The following is a 26,583-nucleotide window of genomic DNA, read 5'->3' as shown; positions in this document are numbered from 1 at the left end:
TCAACTAACAAAAAATTCTGCCAATCACCTTTCATGAAGATAGTACTGATATTTCTGAAATATTCTTTTATAGGACCATTTGCCCTCTTCTTATTGCATTGTATTTAATTAAATCCACATTCCCAAACTGCTATGGTAGAATTTGAATTTATTTCTCTATATCATTAATCCAGGCCACTGGATTACTAGTCCAATAGGATAACTATAATGCTATCTTACTCAGATAAGATCACATTTGCAATCAAACACACCAGCTCACAAAGCAAGTCTACAACCTCATCTACAATCCAATCTACAAATCTTCTCAAAAACCTTAAATCATATTACAGACTGTGGGTTGCTAGAGTCTGGAGGTAATGTTCTAACTTTTCAGATAACTTCACAGGTCAGCAGCATCTATCAGTACTTAGCAGGGAAACATCTAGGAATCATCTGTCCCTATGTTTAGCAGAACGATCTAGGACTGCTCAAAGAAGAGCCAGGGATTCTCCATGTTCTGGTCAACATTCCTTTTTCGAATCACAGCATCAGAAACTAGTTATACATCTTGTTATTAGTTTTCGAAGTTATTTTTCATTTAGTGTTTATCTATACAACAGAATAAGTTACATTTCAGAGTAACCAATTTGACACGAAGGAAAATTGGGCGTAAGTCTTTATATTAATCGAGTATAATTTCATCCCATCGCTGTGTCAAAGTCCAAAGCATTTCATTTTTGTTTGATACAGCAAATAAGGGACTAATTCTAATCTGACTCACTTGGTGGGCAAACCATAAAATCCAGGTATGAGAATTTATTGCATAATGCAGTACGTATTGTGAATTCAGCAGCATCAGTCTTTGCACCCCATCACTCATCGACCTTTGCATTTGAGATAATGGGAACTGCAGATGCTGGAGATTCCAAGATAACAAAATGTGAGGCTGGATGAACACAGCAGGCCAAGCAGCATCTCAGGAGCACAAAAGCTGACGTTTCGGGCCTAGACCCTTCATCAGAGAGGGGGATGGGGGGAGGGAACTGGAATAAATAGGGAGAGAGGGGGAGGCGGACCGAAGATGGAGAGTAAAGAAGATAGGTGGAGAGGGTGTAGGTGGGGAGGTAGGGAGGGGATAGGTCAGTCCAGGGAAGACGGACAGGTCAAGGAGGTGGGATGAGGTTAGTAGGTAGCTGGGGGTGCGGCTTGGGGTGGGAGGAAGGGATGGGTGAGAGGAAGAACCGGTTAGGGAGGCAGAGACAGGCTGGACTGGTTTTGGGATGCAGTGGGTGGGGGGGGAAGAGCTGGGCTGGTTGTGTGGTGCAGTGGCGGGAGGGGATGCACTGGGCTGGTTTTGGGATGCAGTAGGGGAAGGGGAGATTTTGAAACTGGTGAAGTCCACATTGATACCATATGGCTGCAGGGTTCCCAGGCGGAATATGAGTTGCTGTTCCTGCAACCTTCGGGTGGCATCATTGTGGCAGTGCAGGAGGCCCATGATGGACATGTCATCAAGAGAATGGGAGGGGGAGTGGAAATGGTTTGCGACTGGGAGGTGCAGTTGTTTGTTGCGAACTGAGCGGAGGTGTTCTGCAAAGCGGTCCCCAAGCCTCCGCTTGGTTTCCCCAATGTAGAGGAAGCCGCACCGGGTACAGTGGATGCAGTATACCACATTGGCAGATGTGCAGGTGAACCTCTGCTTAATGTGGAATGTCATCTTGGGGCCTGGGATGGGGGTGAGGGAGGAGGTGTGGGGACAAGTGTAGCATTTCCTGCGGTTACAGGGGAAGGTGCCGGGTGTGGTGGGGTTGGAGGGCAGTGTGGAGCGAACAAGGGAGTCACGGAGAAAGTGGTCTCTCCGGAAAGCAGACAGGGGAGGGGATGGAAAAATGTCTTGGGTGGTGGGGTCGGATTGTAAATGGCGGAAGTGTCGGAGGATAATGCGTTGTATCCGGAGGTTGGTGGGGTGGTGTGTGAGAACGAGGGGGATCCTCTTGGGGCGGTTGTGGCGGGGGCGGGGTGTGAGGGATGTGTCACGGGAAATGCGGGAGACGCGGTCAAGGGCGTTCTCAATCACCGTGGGGGGAAAGTTGCGGTCCTTAAAGAACTTGGACATCTGGGATGTGCGGGAGTGGAATGTCTTGTCGTGGGAGCAGATGCGGCGGAGGCGGAGGAATTGGGAATAGGGGATGGAATTTTTGCAGGAGGGTGGGTGGGAGGAGGTGTATTCTAGGTAGCTGTGGGAGTCGGTGGGCTTGAAATGGACATCAGTTACAAGCTGGTTGCCTGAGATGGAGACTGAGAGGTCCAGGAAGGTGAGGGATGTGCTGGAGATGGCCCAGGTGAACTGAAGGTTGGGGTGGTAGGTGTTGGTGAAGTGGATGAACTGTTCGAGCTCCTCTGGGGAGCAAGAGGCGGCGCCGATACAGTCATCAATGTACCGGAGGAAGAGGTGGGGTTTGGGGCCTGTGTAGGTTTGGGGTCTGTATCGGCGCCGCCTCTTGCTCCCCAGAGGAGCTCGAACAGTTCATCCACTTCTTTAAGGACCGCAACTTTCCCCCCACGGTGATTGAGAACGCCCTTGACCGCGTCTCCCGCATTTCCCGCGACACATCCCTCACACCCCGCCCCCGCCACAACCGCCCCAAGAGGATCCCCCTCGTTCTCACACACCACCCCACCAACCTCCGGATACAACGCATTATCCTCCGACACTTCCGCCATTTACAATCCGACCCCACCACCCAAGACATTTTTCCATCCCCTCCCCTGTCTGCTTTCCGGAGAGACCACTCTCTCCGTGACTCCCTTGTTCGCTCCACACTGCCCTCCAACCCCACCACACCCGGCACCTTCCCCTGTAACCGCAGGAAATGCTACACTTGTCCCCACACCTCCTCCCTCACCCCCATCCCAGGCCCCAAGATGACATTCCACATTAAGCAGAGGTTCACCTGCACATCTGCCAATGTGGTATACTGCATCCACTGTACCCGGTGCGGCTTCCTCTACATTGGGGAAACCAAGCGGAGGCTTGGGGACCGCTTTGCAGAACACCTCCGCTCAGTTCGCAACAAACAACTGCACCTCCCAGTCGCAAACCATTTCCACTCCCCCTCCCATTCTCTTGATGACATGTCCATCATGGGCCTCCTGCACTGCCACAATGATGCCACCCGAAGGTTGCAGGAACAGCAACTCATATTCCGCCTGGGAACCCTGCAGCCATATGGTATCAATGTGGACTTCACCAGTTTCAAAATCTCCCCTTCCCCTACTGCATCCCAAAACCAGCCCAGTGCATCCCCTCCCGCCACTGCACCACACAACCAGCCCAGCTCTTCCCCCCCCACCCACTGCATCCCAAAACCAGTCCAGCCTGTCTCTGCCTCCCTAACCGGTTCTTCCTCTCACCCATCCCTTCCTCCCACCCCAAGCCGCACCCCCAGCTACCTACTAACCTCATCCCACCTCCTTGACCTGTCCGTCTTCCCTGGACTGACCTATCCCCTCCCTACCTCCCCACCTACACCCTCTCCACCTATCTTCTTTACTCTCCATCTTCGGTCCGCCTCCCCCTCTCTCCCTATTTATTCCAGTTCCCTCCCCCCATCCCCCTCTCTGATGAAGGGTCTAGGCCCGAAACGTCAGCTTTTGTGCTCCTGAGATGCTGCTTGGCCTGCTGTGTTCATCCAGCCTCACATTTTGTGACCTTTGCATTTGAATTGTTTATAAATTCTGCCGTCATTGTAAACAATGTGCCAGATGCATTAATGTGAAAATCATGCTTTTAACACCATTTCAGAGTCATGGTGCTATGTGACTCTAATCAGAAGGTGAGGTGAGAATGACCACCTTTGACATCAAGGCAGCATTTGACCAAGTGCGGTATCACAAGGAGTCCCAGCAAAATTGAAATCACTGGGTATCGGGACAAACTCTTCACTCTTTGGAGTCATACCTGGCACAGTAGAAGATGGTCATGGTTGTTGGAGGTCAGTCATTTCAGCTCCAGGACATTGGGGGCAGGAGTTCCTCAGGGTGGTATCCTAGGCCCAACCATCCTCAGCTGCTTCATCAATGGCCTTTGCCATCATAAGGTCAGAAGTGGGGATATTTGCCAATTATTGCACAATGCTCAGCACCATTCATGACTCCTAAGAATCAGAAGCAGTCCATGTTCAAATGCAACAAGATCTGGACAACATTCAGGCTTGAGTTGACTAGTGGCAAGTAACATTTGTGTCACACAAATGCCAGGCTATGACCATCAACAATAAGAGACAATATAACCACTGCTCCTTGACATTCAATAGTGTCACTATCACTGAATCCCCCAATATCAACATCCTGGGGGTTACCATTGACTAGAAACTCAACTGGACTTCCTACATAAACACAGTGGCTACAACAGCAGGTGACAGGCTAGGAATACTGCAGTGAGTAACTCACCTTCTGACTCCCCAAAGCCTGTCCACTATCAACAAGGCACAAGTCAGGAGTGTGATAGAATACTCCCCACTTGCCTGGATGGGTGCAGCTCAATGGCGCTCAAGAAGCTTGATACCATCTAAGACAAATCTGCACACTTGACTGACACTACATCTACAAGCATCTACCAACTCCACCGCCGATACTCAGCAGTAGCAGTCGCAGAAATGCACCAAAGATCCTCAGACAGCAGCTTCCATCTTGAAGGACAAGTACAACAGATACATGGGAACATCACCACCTTCAGGTCCCCCTCCAAGCCACTCACCATCCTGACTTAGAAATATATCACAGTTCCTTCACTGTCACTGGGTCAAAACCTTGGAATTCCTTCCCTATTGACATTGTGGGTCAACCCGCAGCGGGTGAACTGCAGCGGTCAGTGATGCTGACATTCCAGAAATGAATAAACAAAAGCTAAAACTTGAGATTTTTTTTTAAGTCTTATATCATTTTTGAGTTTTTGAATTATTTCAGTTTTAATATTTGGGCATTTGCAAAGCAGAAAACATAGCAATAATCTATTAAGTAGCAATCTTTCTTTTATTGAGAAATAAAGAATAGCCATTACCCTGTTGTTGTTCTTCAGATACTGGTTTGGTTTGAGACCATTTATATCCCCCAAGCAAGCAGACAAGGCCTCAGTTGAAGATCGTATAGGAAAGTTGGTCGCTCTGAATGTGTGGTGTTTCGCTCAGTATTGTACTTAATCAGCCTAGATTTTGTGCTAAAATCTCTAGACTCGAACCCCCAAACCTCTTACTCAGAGGTGACAATGTCACAGTTCACACCCATACCCTTACTCTCACCAGCAAATGCTACCATTGAATCATAGCTGATTTGTACACTAAGCTTGATCTGCTCCAGTTCATTTTGGTTCAACAAGTGCTAATGCTTAGGAATGATAGTATTTTACTTTTGTTCCAAAATATTATCTATTTTGATGTATTCCATGTTAAATTAAAAAGAAACACGTTTAACGAGTTTGCAGTCTATCACAAACTTTCTCATTATCAGTGTTACTCTCAGTGTTTCTCCAATGTTGGCATTTAAGTACGGAGTAGAGGTAAGCCACCAGTTTCCCATTGTTATTCAGATTTTGTGGCACATTATTTTATGCATGCTGCCAGTGTCAAACAGAGTAGAAACATCTGGACAATACAACTGCAGGTCCCTAAAGCCTAGTTCTGCCAGCTTGCAGCCAGGCCCACTGGATTTAGGTGAGATGTGTTCCTGTCAAGGGGAACTTGCATGTTCCACATCAGAGAAATATACCACTGCAGACTCATATTTCTCAGCAGTTGGGCTTCATGACACTTCAGTATGACAATGATTTCTCCATCTACCGGGTGTACCTAATTAATGAACAAACACTTGGCCTGAAAAGCTTTGCTTTCGAAACAAAGTGAGAGCCATCATTTATTTTTTGCTCTCAACCCAGCTGACCTTGGTTAGGAGTACAGAGTTCTCAATTAATAACTATCTCAAAGAACAGGAAATATACAAATAATAATCTAGACTCAGAAAGCGGGAGGTGCAGTAAAGTGTGCTAGATTTAAGATGCTCCCATTCTCCAAACTAAAATGTAACATTGCATCAGAGGGAGATAATCAATACACAGTCTCACTATATTAGTCTAAAACAAAAGGTTAACAACAAGAAATGTGATCAATTCAAAGCATAAGGTTGTTTGTTCCTAACATAAAGTGGGTTAACACTCTTAAAATATGCATTTAATATTATAAAGTAAGTAAGTATGCTTTACAAATTGAAACTACATGAAGGAATAATCAAACACATTTCAGGAGATGGCACTTAATTTTATTGGATTAAGAATGTTGGAAACTGTGTTGGCCTCCCAAAGATATAAGGAGCATTTCTTTTTAAAGAAAAGCTTTCATGGAATGTGGATATTAATGGCAAAACCAACAATTGTTGTCAATCCCTAATAGTCCTCAAAATGGTGGCAGTGATGAGTAGCATTCTTAAAACATACTCAGTTCATGTGCTGTAGGTGGACACACAACACTTGGAAGGGAAAAGAAATGGTTGAAATTTGTATTTGCAAGAGCCCAAAATGAGCCAGAGACCCAACAGTAGTCCCTTTCTGATTTTCTACTCCATTGTCTTCACTTGTAAAGAAAATGAAGAATGGTGTCACAGAAGTTCGCAAAATCGTCATGGTATATTTCAATCACTATATTTGTTGAGAGGGTGAGCAACCAATATGACGCAGATCATTCGGAGCTTAAATCAAAAGATAGGTTAGAAAGTTGACATTATTCACATAGGTAAAGAAGAGAATTGGAGGTAATCTCATGGGAATGTTAAGCATACATAGAGGATTGTCCCAGGCAAATAGTTTGCAGTGCTAGAGACAGAAGACTGGCAAATTAACAAAGAGAAAGTTAGGTTTGTGAATATCATTACATCAAATCTTTTCACTCAAAGAAATACAAACGGCAGAAATTAATTAAAACAATGCTATAAAAGAGCATATAAATCATTTGCAGACCCAACTTCATGCAATCTTGTTAACTGAAAGGATTTATGGTTAGACTAAGAATACATAAGTGCGATTTGAGTATCAAAAGGAGAATGATTGATAGAATATTCCTGTTCATAATATGAAAAGCAAAAACAATTGGACACTTTAAAATCATTGATGTACACAATACAAGAGTTGTTCACTTGTTACACTTGTTCTGCTTCAGAAGGCTGGGTGATGACAGAATGACTTGAAGCTGAATCAGTACACACACTCTATAATCCTTGAATTACAGAGATCTACATTACAAAGTAGGCCAGATTCATTCAGATGACTAGATGAAAAGCATGTACCAACAGCACAGGTCTGATTGTCCTCCTGGTTTGGGAACTGCCTTCCTAAGAGCGGAAGGCAATGGCAACAGATCACAACAAAAACTGCCAAGAAAGTGGCTCAGGTTCAAACATTAGAAGACAATGAGCCAAGGACCAGCCTGCTGACCTAGCTGAGATAATGATAGATGACAAACACTCACCTCCGAACCCAACCAACTGTTCCAATCTATCCCTTTTTGGAAGCAAGTGAATCACAGCTAATCCCCGTTGCTTGAAGAAATACTCAATGCAAGGACAAGTATCACCATTTTAAATATTTTAATACAACAATATGAAAGGGGAATGAAAATTAACAGTTAACAAAGAGCTGCAGGTTACAGTAAGCAAGAAGAATTTAAATTGAACAGCCTTCCAATGCTAATCAATTCATTATAGAGATGAGGCAGCTCGTCATTTCATAGCTACTATTTCTATAGTGACTGAATTCTGCATTTTTCTTTAAATAGACATCACCCAAGTGAAGGGACAAGCACCTAGACCACAGGACATTGCCAAGGTCGGAAAGAATAGGGAATGAAAAGATAAATTGACATCAAAGAACATTTGTGTTTGAAAAGATAAATGAGCAGCTAACTCCAGCACATATAAGGTGTTTTCAACATTGGAAAAGTTTTAATCGCAATAAGTCCAAAGGAAAGAAGTCTTTACAACAGTTGTTAGGTCAATCTTAAATGCATGGGTGAACCGAGCAAAACCTTACAGTGCGTATATCCAAATAGAGTCTCCCAAACACTAGTGAAATACAGAAAGCATTCAGCTGAATAAAACAGGGTAAATTATCAAACTCAAACAATCGAAAGGGGCACACCAAAAAAGTCTTCTCCCAAAAGTCAGGAGGCTGAAGAGAAGTCAACAGGACTCCTGTCAACCACAGGGGAAGTAGGTTGACTCACGCATTGCTGAAATGCTAGGCATATTCCCCTAACGTTGCACAAAAGAATGCAAACATGCAAAACAGTACTTCTTCACCTCAGACCTGTCAATAGGAGAGGCAACAGAAATACAGTTCTTTTTTTCTGTCTGGAGTTTGAATGATCAAATTTACTGGCCCATCATACTGGACTTTGGAAATGGCAAGTCACCTCAATTTAGGTACAAGACTCAAAAATAATTTTGTACATAAATGTGAAATCTGTAATATATGATACTGTTCTTGGAGCCGGTTTGTCTTAATTATAAAGTGTAACGTGGGGAAGAAAATTGACATTGAGAAAGTGCAGCTCCTAAAATGGTTTGTAATGTTATATAAAACAAAGTAATGACACCAGCATTTTGTTATAATATTTCAAGGCATGGAGCTCTTACTGCATACTGTTAGCATTTGGAAAATAAAGCTTTTCAGCAGTTAAGCATAGAATTGGTTGAAAAATTACACCACTCACATTGTAAATGTTTATCTCTAACATATCTCCCTGCAAACACTCTTGTCTCAAGCAGCCACAGTAACACACATTCTCTGCTCACAATTCCTTCATTTACTAAGTAACCCGTTCAAATGCCCTCTGATGAACTACAACCTTGCATGTAACGTATTGTTTATAACCAGTCATTAATACAGGAAACAGCTAATACATCCGCCCTGTAACACACCCCTTGCTGTAACACTCCCGGACCACAACCTCTCACAGAACACGCATCATTTTCCTCATTTGTAGACAACAATACCCTACAAGGCTCATCTTCCTAACTACGGCACAGCCTGTAATGTGACATGTTATAATTCAGCCTCGCTCCCTGGGAGGAAATCTGTGCAAAAATTTTTTTTTTAAATCTGTAACGTGTTCTTTGATAAAGGCCGACTTTCTTAAAGCATTGTTTGATAGACAAGATCTGCTGGTTAAATAGTTTTTACAATGAAAAGTTGATTTGAAGAATTGTCGCCAAGTCCCAAGCATCAGGATTTCATTCAGAGAAGTAGGGAACAATGAAAAAACAGTTGACCCATTGCTGGATCTGTTAGGAACGTTGAAAAGGATCATTCTGTTTTTGCTAAAGTATTTGATAAATGGGCAACATTGGCGGGTAAATTGCACCAAATGTTGTCGTGGCGTTGCTAGAGAAAAAGAAGCCCTAATCGTTCGAATTACTTGTGCGACACGTAAAAGACACGCATACAGCAGGACTGTTCTCACAACGAGAGAAGCACTAATCACGATGCCTCCTTAAACTAAACCGCGATTGTGGACGACAATGCAACTTGTAATCCTTAAAACAAAACTGAAATCGTAAACGAAACGGCTAACCTACTACACCCGCTGTAATAGCCAGAATGCACTTCACATTTATCCCACCTGAATTTGTAACTGGGGCAATTAATCCTAAAATTAAAATAAAATGATTTCTTTCACACCTACTCCCTTAATAAAGAGTAATCGGATTTCAGGTTCAACTTGAATAAAACACAAAGCATTAGTTTCAATAAAATGTAAATAAAAACATCTTTTCTGCCCATCAGTGTAAAACAAAAATCATTCAATGGCGACATTTTAAATGTAATTTTAATCAAATGCCTAAGTGTCTTGATTAGTTCAAGTCTGTCAATTTGATCATCGTCATTTGTTTATACTGAAAAACGGGTTGATTTATAGTCAATTAAAGAAACTAAAATAACTAGAAACAGTAACACAATTAATCTGGTTTTAAATCTATTGGTATCAGACTCTATGATTTCCCATTAACTGCTTTTGTTGCCTTATTCTGTAGGTGGTGCTGATGTTATTCAAACCTTTGTGCATGCCTGTGAATCGGTCCTTCAGTACAGTTAACTCATATATCTTCCCAAATTCCTCAAAGAGGGGCTTCAGGTCATTCTCCTCCAGGTTCCGTGGTATCTGGCCAATAAACAGCTTAATGGCGTCGTGGTCCTTCATCTGGCTGTGGTTGAGCTGAATATCAGCCTCGTTCATGGGTTGATGGTACTGGGGAGATTGCTGCTGTTGCTGCTGTTGAGTTCCGTCTGCCTCTCTCAGCCTGGCCATCGCTAACCAACAGAATGAAGAACACAGGAGGCACCACTCAGCTGTAGAGAGAGAGAAAAAAGACTTCCTGTTTCAGCCTGTGTGCTCAGTGGTGACACCCCTCGAGGACTGACTGTCTGCAAAAGCTGTTTGTATATTCCCCTCTCAGTTTAGCAGCAGGCAAGGTTTAAAGAGATCGCTGCTAATTAACCCTTGGAAGGCAAAAATGTTTTTCCTGTTGGAAATTTTTTTTTCCCAGTTCTGAGGAGGGGTCGCCGGACTCGAAACGTTAACTCTATTTTCTCCTCCACACATGCTGCCAGACCCGCTGAGCTTTTCCAGCAGCTTTGTTTTTGTTCCTTGCTTCCAATGCTTTTCCTTTGTTTGATCTCTTGTTCAAAGCGTTTGCATAATGTCTATGAAAACAGTTCCAAGGTAATAGAGTGAGAAATCTTAAAAAGGACATAATTGTATTAAAACTAGCCACCTGAACAATTTCGGCGTAGGCACCTTACAAACGTCAGGGCTCAAAATCAAGTTTAACAATTTCAGAACGCGAACAGAATTTAAAACAAAGAGCTGCGGGGTGCTGGTGATCTGAAACGCAGAACAACAAAAATTGCTGGAGAAACTCAGCATCAGTCGAGAGAGAAACAGAGTTAACGTTTCAACTTCCGCGACCCTTCTTCAGTCATCACTGAAGATTTTCTGATGAAGGGCCACTGGGCTCGAAGCGTTAGTTCTGTTTCTCTCTCCACAGATACTGGAAGAGCCGCTGAGTTTTTCCAGAAATTCCTGGTTTTGTGGTGTATATGGATTTCAGCAAGGCATTCAATAAGGTTCCCCACAGTAGGCTATTGTACAAAATGCGGAGGAATGGGATTGTGGGAGATAAAGCAGTTTGGATCGGAAATTGGCTTGCTGAAAGAAGACAGAGGGTGGTAGTTGATGGGAAATGTTCATCCTGGAGACCAGTTGCTAGTGGTGTACTGCAAGGCTCGGTGTTGGGTCCACTGCTGTTTGTCATTTTTATAAATGACCTGGATGAGGGCGTAGAAGGATGGGTTAGTAAATTTGCAGACAACACTAAGGTCGGCGGAGTTGTGGATAGTGACAAAGGATGCTGTAGGTTGCAGAGAGACATAGATAAGCTGCAGAGCTGGGCTGAGAAGTGGCAAATGGAGTTTAATGCAGACAAGTGTGAGGTGATGCACTTTGGTAGGAGTAACCGGAAGGAAAAGTACAGGGCTAATGGTAAGATTCTTAGTAGTGTAGATGAGCAGAGAGATCTCGGTGTCCATGTACACAGATCCTTGAAAGTTGCCACCCAGGTTGACAGGGCTGTTAAGAAGGCATACAGTGTTTTAGCTTTTATTAATAGAGGGATCAAGTTCCAGAACCAAGAGGCTATGGTGAAGCTGTACAAAACTCTGGTGTGGCTGCACTTAGAGTATTGTGTACAGTTCTGGTCACCGCATTATAAGAAGGATGTGGAAGCTTTGGAAAGGGTTCAGTGGAGATTTACTTGGATGTTGCCTGGTATGCGGGGAAGATCTTACGAGGAAAGGCTGAGGGACTTGAGGCTGTTTTCATCAGAGAGAGAAGAAGGTTGAGAGGTGACTTAATTGAAACATATAAAATAATCAGAGGGTTAGATAGGGTGGATAGGGAGAGCCTTTTTCCTAGGATGGTGACGGCAAGCATGAGGGGGCATAGCTTTAAACTGAGGGGTGAAAGATATAGGACAGATGTCAGAGGTAGTTTCTTTACTCAGAGAGTAGTAAGGGAATGGAACGCTTTGCCTGCAACGGTAGTAGATTCGCCAACTTTAGGTACATTTAAGTCGTCATTGGATAAGCATATGGACGTACATGGAATAGTGTAGGTTAGATGGGCTTGAGATCGGTATGACAGGTCGGTACAACATCGAGGGCTGAAGGGCCTGTACTGTGCTGTAATGTTCTATAAGTTCTATAAAACAGTGGGACAGTATTTACACATTAAAGCCTGTCAGTTGCACCATGGACAGTGACATAACACTCAGGCTCAAGGTACAGCAGATAGTCAGGCAGGATTACTCAAAATAGCTTGCACATGTTTACATCCTTAATATACACCCGGGTGACCATCAAGTATAATCATGCAATATCTGGTTCACTGCAGATCTTATGGACACTACAGGATGCTGAATGCTTCAGGGATCCGCATTTTGAAATGCCATTTAAAAGTGTTTTCCAGTCACTAGCTTCCAACGTGGATCAGCTGTCCTTAATAGATGGTTTCCTCTAGCTGTTCTGATATACATTAAAGCTTGGGGTAATTGCCACTAAGTCATAGTGGGCAAAGACCACCATCTAAGGTCTTTCTGCTGAAGTTAAATGGGGATCCATTTCAGTTATCAGATTCTCCCAATGTGTCAAATATATGTGACTATAATCTTGTACAGGTAAGAAATGCCTGGGTATGTTTGCTGGATAGATTCAAAACTCCAATGTTTGTTTGTTTCTTCATATGCTACTGTGCAACTGAGCTGCTTTAGTGACTATGTATGTGTATAAATAAAGTAAATAAATAAATGAAGTGATTTTTAGAAATAAAGTACACTTCTGAAATCGAAAATGCCACTTTTGCAGGCAGCACAGAAAAGGACACACACACATATCTCCCAAACTAAAGCAAAGTACTGCAGATGCTGGGAATCAAGCACAAGGAATGCTAGAGAGACTCAGGCAGATCCGACAGCATCTATGGAGAGAGAAACAGAGTTAATGTTTTGAGTGCGATATGACTACTTCTGAAGTTCAGACGACAAGACATTCCAGATCTGAAATGTTAATTCTGTTTGTCTTTCCACAGATGCTGCCAGACCCGCCTAAGTTTCTCCAGCATTTTCTGTCTTTATCTCCCAGTCAAGTTTAGCAGCCAGTCAATGTTCATTATTCAAGATCACCTTTGAGTGGGCCAAATTACTCCTTTCGGCGCTGATTGCAAGATTGTACGAAATAATCAATCTCTTCACACTTCGCTGCACCCCTCCTTCTCCACAATCACCCCCACACCTTCAACCTAAGCTCAAGTCTAAATGAAGAAAGAGAATTAATAAGAGAGCAACTGGTTTTTATCCAAGCATCAAGACAATGACAATCCACAGTCTGAGAACTCCTCAGAAACCCAAAGAAGTGAAGACAGAATACAAGGTGTTGGAATGGCAGGGTGGCTCAGCTGTTAACGCTGCTGTCCCATGGCATTGGGATCCAGGCTCAATTCCATCTTTGGGTGATTGTCTGTGTGGAGTTTGTATGTTCTCCCTGTGCCTGCGTGGGTATTCTCTGGTTTCCTCCCACAGTTAAAAGATGTGCAGGTTAGATGGATTGGCCATGCTAAATTGCCCATGGTGTGCAGGCTAGGTGGATTAGTCATGGGAAGTGTATGGGGTTGGTGTAGGTGTAGGTGGAATGCTTTTTGAATGGTTGGTGTGGCCTTGCTGGGCCAAATGGCCTGCTTCCACACTGGATGAACCTAACTTGCAGTTACCAAACTACACATAGCTGATCAGTCATTCTTTGCAATTGGGTTGTAGTCAGTTTTCTTCATCAGAACTTCAGGGCAAAAGAAATTGAAATAAAATGTTACATTCCCCTATTTGTTTTCTTCCTGCTATTTTACGCTGACTGAGGTGAATGATTGCATTGCTTGGCAACAGTACACTTTCCATTTCAGATGCCCAATATCAGCAGCAAGTAATCCCCAGGGCAGCGACTAAAGCTTCCTCCTCTCTGTTCCAACAACGTGCTTCTATACTATCTTCTTAAAAGTATTTCCTGCTTAAAAGTATGACTGTTCCATTCTAAAATACCAGCAATCTCAGTCAAAGATTACCAATTTAATACCAACAGCTCACTCCCCACCTCCCCCCTCCCAATGCTCTGGTTTGAGACTGCACAAACCTATTCCACAGAAGACCCTTTCACCCAACAGACTTTTATCACTTTGGGCCAGATTTGAACCCTAGCCCAAGGGATAAACAGAGACTATCTGACCGATTGAACCATTAAATCCTCCAATTCCAATCCATGCATCATTGCAAGCCGAACAAGATAATTCAGGTTGGTTGCCTGTCAAAAGTAGATTTATGTCGCTGTCCTCTCAAACTTCGTGTCGTCTTCTTCAGGAAATTAACATGTTTGCACAACGGTATAGCTGAGCTGGAAATTTGACCAAAGGGAATGGGTTTATTAACATATGCCCCACTATTTTATGGCACAGCATGGATTTTTATCTGATCAAGTAGTGCCATTTTGGAAAGAATGATAAACCTGCATTTATATAGTACCTTCTTGATTATTTCATGAGTAGGGACAGATTCTCCCATATCTGGTCTGTCTGGGCCCCTCGTGATTTTGAATACCTTTATCTGATCTCCTCTCAGCCTTCTCTGCTCAAAGGAAAATAATACTAATTTCTATAATCTATCTTTGTTACTGAAATTCTTCCTCCCTGGAATTATTGCCATGATCTTTTCTGTACTCTTTCCAATAACCTTTTCATAACCTTTGAATGCCCAAATGCTCTACTGTCAATAAAGCCACTTCTGAAGTGTGACAGCCAATTTATGCACTACAAGATCACACAAACAGCAATGTGATAATCAGCAGATTTTAGATTTATTAATGAATGCGTGAGTAAGGAGGTTATGTTGAATGAAAACCAAAAGAGCTGCAGATGCTGGAAATCAGAAACAAAATCAGAAATTGCCAGAAAAACTCAGCAGTCTGGTAGCATCTGTGGAGAGAAATCAGAGTTAATGTTTCAGGTCTAGTTCCAAGGAAGGGTCACTAGACCCAAAATATTAAGTATGATTTCTCTCCACAGATGCTGCCAGACCTGCTGAGGTTATATTGAACTTGTAGAAAACAATGGTTTAGGCTTCAGTGGCATATTGTGACCAGTTCTGAGCAACATACTTTAAGAAGGATATAAAGGTTATTGGAAAGAGTACGGAAAAGATCATGGCAATAATTCCAGGGAGGAAGAATTTCAGTAACGAAGATAGATTATAGAAATTAGGATTATTTTCCTTTGAGCAGAGAAGGCTGAGAGGAGATCAGATAAAGGTATTCAAAATCATGAGGGGCCCAGACAGACCAGATATGGGAGAATCTGATCCTACTCATGAAATAATCAAGAACACAAAGGCTGAAATTTAAAGTGTTGGCAAAATGCAAAAAGTGGCATGAGAATGAGCAACATGTTTTCAGGCAGCAAGTGGTTAGGAACAAAAACAGAAGTTGCTGGAAAAGCAAGCACTTAGGATCTGAAATGCTCTGTGTATTGCAGACAGGTTCAACTGAAACATTGAAAGAGGGAATTAAATTTGCCTGAAAAGAAAGAATGCTCAGGATTGCAGGAAGACAGCAGAGGAATGTATTGATCATTCAGTGTGCTGGTGGAGAGACAATGGGCCAAATGGCCTCCTTCTATGCTCTAGCAATGCTATGAATCTCTAATTCTGAGATAATCTGTTTTATTTTCAAAGATATTTGGGTTAAGCAATAGGTATTGGCCAATACTCCGGGGTTCCCTGTCCTTCAAAATAATTCCAAAGCCTTCTTTAAGACTGTACTTCCAACAGTTCAGCAGTCATTCAGCATTGCTCTGGAAAGTCAGAACAGATTTTTTTTGATGTAGTCTATGGTCCGTGTATGAATCACACAGAGTGATGTTTATTTCAGGTCTGTTCATCATTGGACAAAGACTGGGAATTGCCTGCCTGTAAATCAGAAACTTGCAAACGGTTAAGAGTTAAAGGTTTAAATTCAGGTAGCCAGTTGAGACATGATTTGTTTTTTCTGTAGTTTACACACAGCAGCTGCTTTTATTAATGGTGTTGTTTAATAGCATTGCTAGCCTTCCTGGTCAAACAGAGATAAGGTACAGAGATGTGCAGCTGCTTGCATTGTTGTTATCTTTGGCTATCCTCTGATTTGAGGACATTGTCCATTCGGAGTCAGAATTTCTGTGGTGGGTCCTTATGTGAATGAACAAGCAGGCTAATTCTCAACTAGCAGATCTTTGGGCACATGGGGTAAGAGGTAGTGGGATCTAGAAAGCTGGATTTACTTTACTTCCTTCATTCTCAGCCATTGCTCTGCCCTTTCATTAACAGAACATGAATCAAAATGTGATGTAGCTCGGTTGGTAGGTTGTCACCGATTTGAACAAATAGTGGCAAATTCTTCCCAGTCATACAGTCATAAACAGTCGGAAACAGACCATTTGGTCCAACCAGTCCGCACTGACCATGTTCCCAAACTAAACTAGTCCCACCTGCTTGCTCTTGGCCAATATGCCTCCAAACCTTTCCTATTCATGCGTTTATCCAAATATCTATTAAAAGTTGTAACTGTACCTGCATCCATCAGTTTCTCTCGAAGTTCATTCCACACATGAACCAGTCTCTGTGTAAAAAAGTTGCCCCCATGTCCTTTTCAAATCTTTCTCCTCTCACCTTAAAATATGACCCTTGGTTTTGAACTCCCCTTCCTTAGGGAAAAAAAATTAACGTCAAAGCTGTTGTGTTTTCAAGGAGAGCTTTGAATGTTTTTAAAACATTTTCTTTGTCTGTCTCTGGTGCATTGACTACTTAATTGACATAACAGGACTTGGTGAGTGAAACACCTTTTGGCCATCCAGACAGTATCCAGCCCATTGTAATTTGTTGTACAGGCATTTTGCCTGTATGGTTATAGAACTGGCTTCAAGGAAGAGGCACAAGAGTTCTCACTGGAATTCAGTGAAAGCAGTGAAGACGTCACTGACAGAATTTCTCTGACATTCTCATGTGTCCCTAATGCACAGGCCAGTTCTCATTGCACTGCAGAAGTGTGGCAATAACACCTGCTGCGTACACCAGCATATTTTTCTTTGATTTGTATGGGCCTTGTGTTGTCGAATACACAATGCTGTAGTTTGTAGAAGGAGGAGTTGAACCAGATAATCCAGTGTTGGATTTCCTTGCCGATTGTGTCCTTTTGAGAGAGGTGGTTGCCAAGGAAGGGAGTGCGCTTGGTATATTTGAGAGTTCTTCCTTCAACATGTTTGACAGCTGGAATATTTGGCTGATCTGATGTGGATTAATGTGTGAGTTTCGCTTTGGCAACATTCTGAGACAGGCTGAATTTCTTGTGGGTAGACCTGAAGAGGATGAGAGACCCTTGCCAATCCAGAGCAGTGTGGGCAATGGCTTCCCAATCATCCACATACTGAAGGACATTATGTCTATGCCAATCATTTTAGTTTTGGACGTGACTGAAATTAAAGCACTTTCCATCTACGCGGCATTTAATGCTCACATCAGAGAACAGCTGATCTTTGCTGAGGTGAGTAGTGGCTATCAGGTAGGTTGTAAATAGTACAAGGGTCATTACGTATAGTCCAGATGCTAAAAGCAGCTGTTTCAGATTCCTTGCTCAAACAGAATTGGCTGGCCAACAGAAGACAGCGAGTGGTAGTAGAAGGAAAATATTCTGCCTGGAAGTCAGTGGTGAGTGGAGTTCCACAGGGCTCTGTCCTTGGGCCTCTACTGTTTGTAATTTTTATTAATGACTTGGACGAGGGAATTGAAGGATGGGTCAGCAAGTTTGCAGACGACACAAAGGTCGGAGGTGTCGTTGACAGTGTAGAGGGCTGTTGTAGGCTGCAGCGGGACATTGACAGGATGCAGAGATGGGCTGAGAGGTGGCAGATGGAGTTCAACCTGGATAAATGCGAGGTGATGCATTTTGGAAGGTCGAATTTGAAAGCTGAGTACAGGATTAAGGATAGGATTCTTGGCAGCGTGGAGGAACAGAGGGATCTTGGTGTGCAGATACATAGATCCCTTAAAATGGCCACCCAAGTGGACAGGGTTGTTAAGAAAGCATATGGTGTTTTGGCTTTCATTAACGGGGGATTGAGTTTAAGAGTCGTGAGATCTTGTTGCAGCTCTATAAAACTTTGGTTAGACCGCACTTGGAATACTGCGTCCAGTTCTGGGCGCCCTATTATAGGAAAGATGTGGATGCTTTGGAGAGGGTTCAGAGGAGGTTTACCAGGATGCTGCCTGGACTGGAGGGCTTATCTTATGAAGAGAGGTTGACTGAGCTCGGTCTCTTTTCATTGGAGAAAAGGAGGAGGAGAGGGGACCTAATTGAGGTATACAAGATAATGAGAGGCATAGATAGAGTTGATAGCCAGAGACTATTTCCCAGGGCAGAAATGGCTAGCAAGAGGGGTCATAGTTTTAAGCTGGTTGGTGGAAAGTATAGAGGGGATGTCAGAGGCAGGTTCTTTACGCAGAGAGTTGTGAGAGCATGGAATGCGTTGCCAGCAGCAGTTGTGGAAGCAAGGTCATTGGGGTCATTTAAGAGACTGCTGGACATGTATATGGTCACAGAAATTTGAGGGTGCATACATGAGGATCAATGGTCGGCACGACATTGTGGGCTGAAGGGCCTGTTCTGTGCTGTACTGTTCTATGTTCTATGTTCTATGTTCTAAGTCAGCTGCTACTCCCAGTTTGCAACTGAGTTTCTGGCCATCCAAATCTTTGGCGCACAATCCTCAGAGCCCAGATTCACTGCGCCAAATGTTTTTTTTTAAAATCAGTTTGATGAATGTAATGCAGAGTTCCTTTTGCTGCTTTCCAGATTTTTCCATCACCAATGACCATATCAGAGGCTCTTCTGGAATGCTTAAATCCGCTTTGTGTCTCTGGTAGGATTTTCTCAGCATCTGGAAGTAGGTGATGCTGGAAAACATGAGTCAGAGATCAGCACTATCAAGGTTTTTATCTTGCTGAATAAAGTATCAGTTACTCATTGATGTATCCATAAGCCACAGACTGGGTAACAAATGCAATATACCCAAAAGGAAGCATAAACATAGAGGGCTGCAGTACTCTCTGATTTGTAGATGGTGGCTTGCGTTTTCTTTTGGCGGTGGAGTAGGGGTGGGGGGGGGGGGGGGGGGCGTCAATACACTTTGGTCACTGCCTGTCTGTTATCCTTTAACTTCTAATACACTGATTTTCCAATACCAAGTAGCTGTACCTGGGCTCAATGCCTGCTAGATAGCAACAGGCGTTGGGATGCACAATACCTCTTTGCGTTATCTTGCCTCCTCACTCATCCTTTCCTAATAATCTTTCTCAGCCAAGTTGCATGTCTGAAGCATTCTACATAATAACCCCATCACTGTTCCTCTACCCTCACCTTTGTTACAAAGATTGAAACCATCTGCTCAGTTGCATCTTTCCAACAAATAACCCCAGCCCTGAATCTCCAGCAATAACCAGCTCCTACTCAAGGTTTTGTAAATGGGACAGGCCCCATAACCATTAAGTTGCAGAACATTTAAATCCTTTTCTTGTTCTCCATGGTGCTGGATATTATAAATGGTTTCCTTTCCCTTTCAAATCTGCTATCTTCACATACTGTCTCAAAAGCATGCATTGTCAAACTTCCTGCTGCCACAAAGTATTTGCCCCTCAACATCATTAACCAGCTGTAATCCTTTAACACACTGCATCCAAAATCAACCAACTCAATAGTTCAGTTTGAAGTTCTTTGATCATGCTTTCATCCTGTCTTTGCTCGAATACACTGGGTCTCAGCTCCCATTCCCTAAACTCTAATTTACTATTGTTGGAAAGAAACGTATGTTGTTGAAGCACCTTTGTCTTGCATTCATCTGGACAAACACAAGAATGCCAAATTTTAAATAATGACAACAATTTATTCCACAAAAGGAAAGGGTTGCTGACTGGTTAGCTCTGATTTGCTTAGCCATTGCCATGCAAGAAGCAATATTATCTCTAGGCTCCTGAAGTTCCCTAGTAATTCAAACGAAGTGCGAGGTTCAAAGCATATTCCTTTCAGTCTACAAAGAACAGGATCCTATGGATGGATGAGTCACCTTCAGCAAGTATAAATGTTTCATATTACAAGCTTGACTGCTTATAAATTGGCTGTTAATGTAAACTATTAGTACACTCAGGATTGTTCAGCACATGCTAGCCAATCACTGAATGGCAATAGAAACAGCTGCCTGTAGATGTCTTGTTTATGGTTTATAAGAGTAGGCTAGTTGAGTACAGCCTGTGCTCTGCCTTTACGTTAGTTCTTCCATTGGATGCAGCCTTCATTGGCTAGATAAGCAACTATTTCCCTGTTAAGAATGTGAATATGGAGCTAGCCAGACTAGGTCAAGATGGCAGATTTCCCTCCCTAAAAGACATTAGTGAATTATTTTTTTAAACAACAATCAACATTATTCAACAGTTTTTCATTCCAGAATTTTATTGAATTAAAATTTCACCATTTGCCACGGGGTAGGGGATGGGGAGATGGGGTTTGAATACATATTCTCAGAACATTATTCTGTGGTTCTAAATTACTAATCCAGTGACATGACCATTGTATCGCCACCAAAGGAACATCCTCATGCTGTTTGATCTGACCAGCCAATCACTGGGATTCCATTTTAGGATTCTCATACATAATTTTCTCAACTTTTATACTTCTATCAATTCTATAAACCTTCTTTAACTTTCTATTCCACTTCCAGCAGTCCAGCCAGCTGCCTCGACTCAGTAAAAAAAACCCTCCTCTAAAATGATATTCAACTGCCCTCCTTCAATATGAGCATAGAGAACCCATTTTTAAACTAACCTTTTGCTCATTTCCCTTCTTTTTCCTCCTCTTTTGCCCAACATTGAATTCTTGTAAATATTCTTGGGGCATCTTAGCTAGTTAAAGGTGCTACATATATTCAAGTGTTTTGCTATCAGATGAACACCACCTAGAAACTGAAAGCAAACAGGAGCTCGCTACAGACTGCAGAGGTTGATTTATGCATGGCAACTCTGTGACACTGTGAGATATGAGTCATGTGCAATTGTATTATTGCTCCCTGTCATTGAGCTAGGCTTCGTTCCTTTTCAATGTTACCTCTAGGTGGCACAAAGCTGAAAAAGAGCAAATGTCATTCTCAGGCAACAGAAACAGCTGCCTGTATAAAGATGGCACAGCCTTGTTGTCGGGTAAAGTAGCTACATGATAAAACAGAAGTGCTTATTTTGTCCGAGATAATGAGAGCTGCAGATGCTGGAGAATTCCAATATAATAAAATGTGAGGCTGGATGAACACAGCAGGCCAAGCAGCATCTCAGGAGCACAAAAGCTGACGTTTTGGGCCTAGACCCTTCATCAGAGAGGGGGATGGGGAGAGGGTTCTGGAATAAATAGGGAGAGAGGAGGAGGCGGACCGAAGATGGAGAGTAAAGAAGATAGGTGGAGAGAGTATAGATGGGGAGGTAGGGAGGGGATAGGTCAGTCCAGGGAAGACGGACAGGTCAAGGAGGTGGGATGAGGTTAGTAGGTAGCTGGGGGTGCGTCTTGGTTTGGGAGGAAGGGATGGGTGAGAGGAAGAACCAGTTAGGGAGGCAGAGACAGGTTGGACTGGTTTTGGGATGCAGTGGGTGGGGGAGAAGAGCTGTCTCTTCCTATCTCTCTCTCTCTCTCTCTCATTGTCAATCTCTATATCTCCTCCCTCAATCTTCTGCCACTCCCAGGGTCTGAGCGCCTCAGTGCTGGCTTCTCCCTGCCCCCAGATACTCTCCTTACCCTACCATCTGCTCCCACACTATGCTCCTGATACAGTATTCCCCTCCTCTCCCATGCTGGCCTCCCTTGCCCCGATCCTGGTACAGGTCTCCGCTCAGCAGTCCACAATCCCCACATCCAATCATACCCAATCCCCACCACACCTACTCCCAGCCTCGTACACCACCATTCCTGACCTTTGCCCTGGCCTCCACTACATCTCCCCCTTCCCCCTTTGACAGTGGTCTATGCGATAATGATGATGTCACTGAGGATAAAGCACAATCTTGTTTGGTCTGTGCGCAAAAGATTCCTCTGGTCTGTCCTGTCATGGCTAGATGGCTTCACTAACCATCTCTACACATTGCACTGTTGATAATCACTCTGTTTGGGCCAGCATAAGCATAGTCCATTCTATTGCATAGAACACTCCATGCAGTTAAGGACCTAGATGGCTTGTTTTATGACCTCAAACCCTCCCAAAGCTGTTTACAATCAGTGTAGAACTTTGAACATTTAATCACTGTTGTAGTGTAAGAAATTCAGCAACCAATTTGCACAAAGGAAGTTCCCACAAACAGCACCATGACAATATTCAGTCTTCATGATGCTAATTGATAAATGTTGGATAAGATACCATTCAGAGTTCCCCTGCCCTTCTCTGAAACAGTGCCATTTGATTTGTTCGATCCAACTGAGAAAGGGAGGGCGGGCTTGGTTTAGTAACTTTTAAGGGATCACAGATTAGTCGAAACATGTGGTCTGTATGTGTTATGTGCACGAGTATGGCAGAGAAGCAGGGAGAGTGGCATTGGCTACTGATGATTGTTTGAAGAGCTGGTGCAGATAATGATAGGCCAAATGGCCTCACCCAGCACCAGAACAATTCTGTGATTCTGTGATATCACAATCCTGCATTATCACAGTAGTAAGTGCCAATAGTAATCTCTAAATTATGGATCCCTGATCAGTGTTGGCTTTGATCTCAGTGGGGTTGGTACCGAGAGTGTTACTATTGGGATCAGAGCCAAGAGGCAAGCATCAAGCAATACCAACCTAGCTTTCATCTCTAGTATCAGCTTCGATACTGCCCGCAGCTGAACAGCAGCAGGACATTCACTGTCTGTTCTAACTGTAACGTTTCAGAAGATGATCAGCATTTGCTCATCAGCAGTTTTGGAGAGGGAAATCAGAACACTAAGGTCTTCAGATTTGATAATTTGTTGCTATCAGCATTGATGTGCAGTGGAAACTTGAGTGGAAAAATATAATTGTTAGATCTGGGGTGGAGGCAGGGGAGGGAAGAAAGATTGTCGATATCTTAATGACTAAAAAGGGGCCCACTTGCAGGTTCAAGAGAATTAGACAGAAAAACAAAAACAAAAACAAACAAACATAGATCTGCAAATAAGGTTTCCTTCCCTGAAATGTTTGTCCTCTACCCAGTCCCTGCTCCAACAACCTGTTCGATAATGGAAAATAGCCCCATGAGAAGCGACTGAAATGTCATGCTGCCTATTTTGGATACTATTATTGTTCCATTTGACCTTAATGAGTGGAACAAAAATCACATTAAAGGGCTCTACATTTAGATTTCACCATTCTTTTGATCTTTTAAGACGTTAGTCTCTCAGTGACTCAGTGGCTTTTAATGGACTTTGCAGCGAGGTATTGAGTCACAGGCAAGGAGCTAAATTTGACAAGGTCTATGCTGAGTTAGCTGATCCTGGCCAGAGCAACATTGCAAAAAAGTACAATTAGTCTCGGAGTTCCAGCTTCTAGGGCTAACAATGGAGTGACGAATATCAAAAAGAGTAAATGCTAATGTTCTCCTTCATGATAACTAAACAGTGACCCCTACTGGAAAGGGCATGTGATTAGTAAAAGGAGATTTTGTCCCTTACGCATAATAAAATCAAAATTCCCTTCCTTATGATACACATTATAATTCAGCTACTTGCAGAGATATAGAGGAAATCTGGGTCACTGTCTAGGGAGTACAGGATCGGATCATACAAACATGGTGAAGAGAGGTTATCATAGTTTATAACAACCCATCTGTGTCCATCGCCCTACCCAAAACTAAAATTTCAAGGAGAAAAAAAAAGAGAAAGAGGAAAGATGACCCGATCAAGGGGAAAAAAAAAACTGGGAAATACCTCTACAAATTCCCTCAAGTTATCAAACAAACTCCGCAAGATCATCGACATCCCACTAGGAACAGCTAGCTAGGCCTTGAAATATTTCAGTCTTCTCCATGACAAAAGGAAAATATTGTCCCTGTATAGCAAAACAGGCTGCCAGTAGTTTGTATTTTTGTGTTTATTTATATTCTCTTTGATCCATGTAACATTTTATAAAAAGGACCTATCTGGCTCAAAAAGGTCTGATTTCAACTCCATTTCACCTCCCGATTCCTTTGCAAACAATTAGGTTGTCTCCTACAAATCAAATCACTCCTTATCTTCGCTCAGGAGGGAAGGATTGCTCTTATGTGGAGTGGCGCTGGTCACTTGTACACAGCTTGAGGAAAATTTGGTAAGGAGGGAAAAATATGCAATGTGAAAATGTCAAAAAAAAGACTGGCATTTATGTAGCACTGTTAGTTACTACTGTGTGATTCAAATTGCTTCATAGCCAATGAAGTCCTTTTGAAGTGTAATCACTGTTATATTTTAGGAAGACAAAAAACTTATGAAAAAGACATACATTTTCTAAGCTTCTTCAGAATAACAAGTGCCCAAAAAATCTATTTAGAGAGATCAATATGGGTTTTACTTTGGTACATTTAAAAACACACTTTTTAAACAATGAAATGTTGAACTGGTTTATTTCCAAACCTTTCTCAGAAAACACAGTCAATTGTAGCTTTTAACCAGTCTGCATGTGAACAAAAGAATTAAGATTGAAAACTACCTATTTTGAAATACCTTCAGACATCGCTAAGTGCTTGCTGTGCAGTTTAAACTCAGGAGATTTGCATCATTTTCCAAGGTGGCTGTTGCAATGTATTGCTTTCACCTGCATTAATTATGATTGAGCAATTCCCCCTACTGGCTTAGCAGAGAAATAGTATAACACAAAATCCAACCATGAAGGTCACCAAGCCCTGCCAATCTGGCTCTCAAAGCCCAAACAAACTCATAGTAGGGTAATTACTTATTAATTGATTTGTCATTTCTTGTTTTTAAATGAGCCTAATAAGCCTAGAGGTTTGGAAATACCTCTTTCTAATAGTGGATACATGGAAAGAAAAGACATATCTAACTGCAGTTTAAGATACGTGCAAGTTAATAAGAACATGGATTTCAACTTTACATGCAGCCCATGAAGAAACCCTTGATTTTAATAAAAAAAAGGTCCCAGGGTCAAAGATTTAATATGTGTTAACTAATCTCAATCAGGGCATCAATTGGAGCTTTGCAATTTCTTACAGTAGCCACAGGGGACAAAGAGGAGCATCTCTCCCCGAATGTGCAGCCGTGATGTCTGATTCTACATGTGTGCATTGACCTATACTGGCTCACCATCCATCAAAGGCTTGATTTTTTAAAATTCTCATCCACGTTTGTAAATGCTGTCATTGCCTCACTAATCCTTATCTCTGTAATCTCCTGTAACTCTCCAAAGTCACTGAACTCTTCCAAATCCAACCTCTTGAGAATCCCAATGCTAATTTCTCCATCACCGACTGCTGGAGAGATGACTTACGTTCTGAAATTTTTTTGCTAAAAGTCTCCATCTCTCTGTCACCTCTAAGACATTCCTTAACATTTACACTTCGGCCAGACTTTCGGTTATCTCACGTGGAATGATAAGATTTGTTGGACACATTGGTTTTGTTGGATAGTGATCCTGTGAAGTCTCTTGAAATGTTTTACTACACTGAAGGCATTATACAACTGCAAGTCGTTGCTGAATGCCGTGTGAGATTAGAATTAATCTTTTCTCCCCAGCACTCTCGAATCAAATACCCTGATGCTAACAATTTAGATTGTTTGTTTGCAAGAGAGACCAGAGTGACAGACCTACGTCCCAGCAGTTGGTAGTCATAATTGTATCATCAAGTAGAGAGGAAGAGTCATCAGGGTAATTTCACTGGACATTGTAATACAGAAGCCCCAGCTAATGAGTTGAATTCCATGGTGGCAGATGGTGAAATTTAAATCTAATAAAATTTGGAATTAAAGAAAAAGCTAGTCCATTGGTGACTAACCCACCTTGTACACTATTGCTCTTTAGGTAGGGAAACCCATCACCTGGTCCAGCCTAAATCTGACTCCAGTGTGGTTGACACTTAATTGCTCTCTGCAACAAAGCCTATCAGTTCAAGGGCAATTAGGGGTGGCCAACAAATTCGAGCGTTGCTAACAGCACTAACATTCCACGAAAGAATTTTAGTATAGTCTCTGGTCCAACCAAGCCATCTACGGGTCTTTCATGCCTTAAGGAATATGCTATATGCCATTCTCTCCCAGAGACCCTTCCTTCTTGCACCCTGTAAATTCAATTCCTTCCCAAATGTAGGTCACCTTTGTCCTCACTGATAAGCTGGCTCTTGGTCTCCAGAGGTTCAAATTGCTAATGGCCCTGATGAATATTCTTGGCCCATTTATCTGTATGTAAATTCT

The 26,583-nt window shown here is 42.7% G+C and overlaps 2 protein-coding genes across 3 annotated transcripts in view; both read right to left on the bottom strand.

Moving 5' to 3' along the window:
• The window catches only part of LOC125465819 (CUGBP Elav-like family member 4), a 489,416-nt gene extending 478,951 nt beyond the window's left edge, over window positions 1-10,465 (bottom strand). Inside the window, exon 1 of one of the 2 annotated variants that reach the window (XM_059638580.1) lies at window positions 10,079-10,465. In XM_059638580.1, coding sequence (XP_059494563.1) covers window positions 10,079-10,331 — 253 coding nt within the window. In that variant the 5' untranslated portion in view covers window positions 10,332-10,465. The remainder of the gene's footprint in view (window positions 1-10,078) is intronic. The other variant, XM_059638579.1, reaches the window with a different exon arrangement.
• A 173-nt stretch (window positions 10,466-10,638) lies between these two features.
• The window catches only part of haus8 (HAUS augmin like complex subunit 8), an 80,394-nt gene continuing 64,449 nt past the window's right edge, over window positions 10,639-26,583 (bottom strand). Inside the window, exon 16 of the mRNA XM_048560050.2 lies at window positions 10,639-10,726. The gene's annotated coding sequence lies outside the window, so the exon portion shown is untranslated. The remainder of the gene's footprint in view (window positions 10,727-26,583) is intronic.

This window comes from Stegostoma tigrinum, chromosome 30, assembly GCF_030684315.1.
Source record: "Stegostoma tigrinum isolate sSteTig4 chromosome 30, sSteTig4.hap1, whole genome shotgun sequence".
Classification (NCBI taxonomy): Eukaryota; Metazoa; Chordata; class Chondrichthyes; order Orectolobiformes; family Stegostomatidae; genus Stegostoma; species Stegostoma tigrinum.
This window is presented reverse-complemented; position numbering and strand designations above follow the sequence as displayed.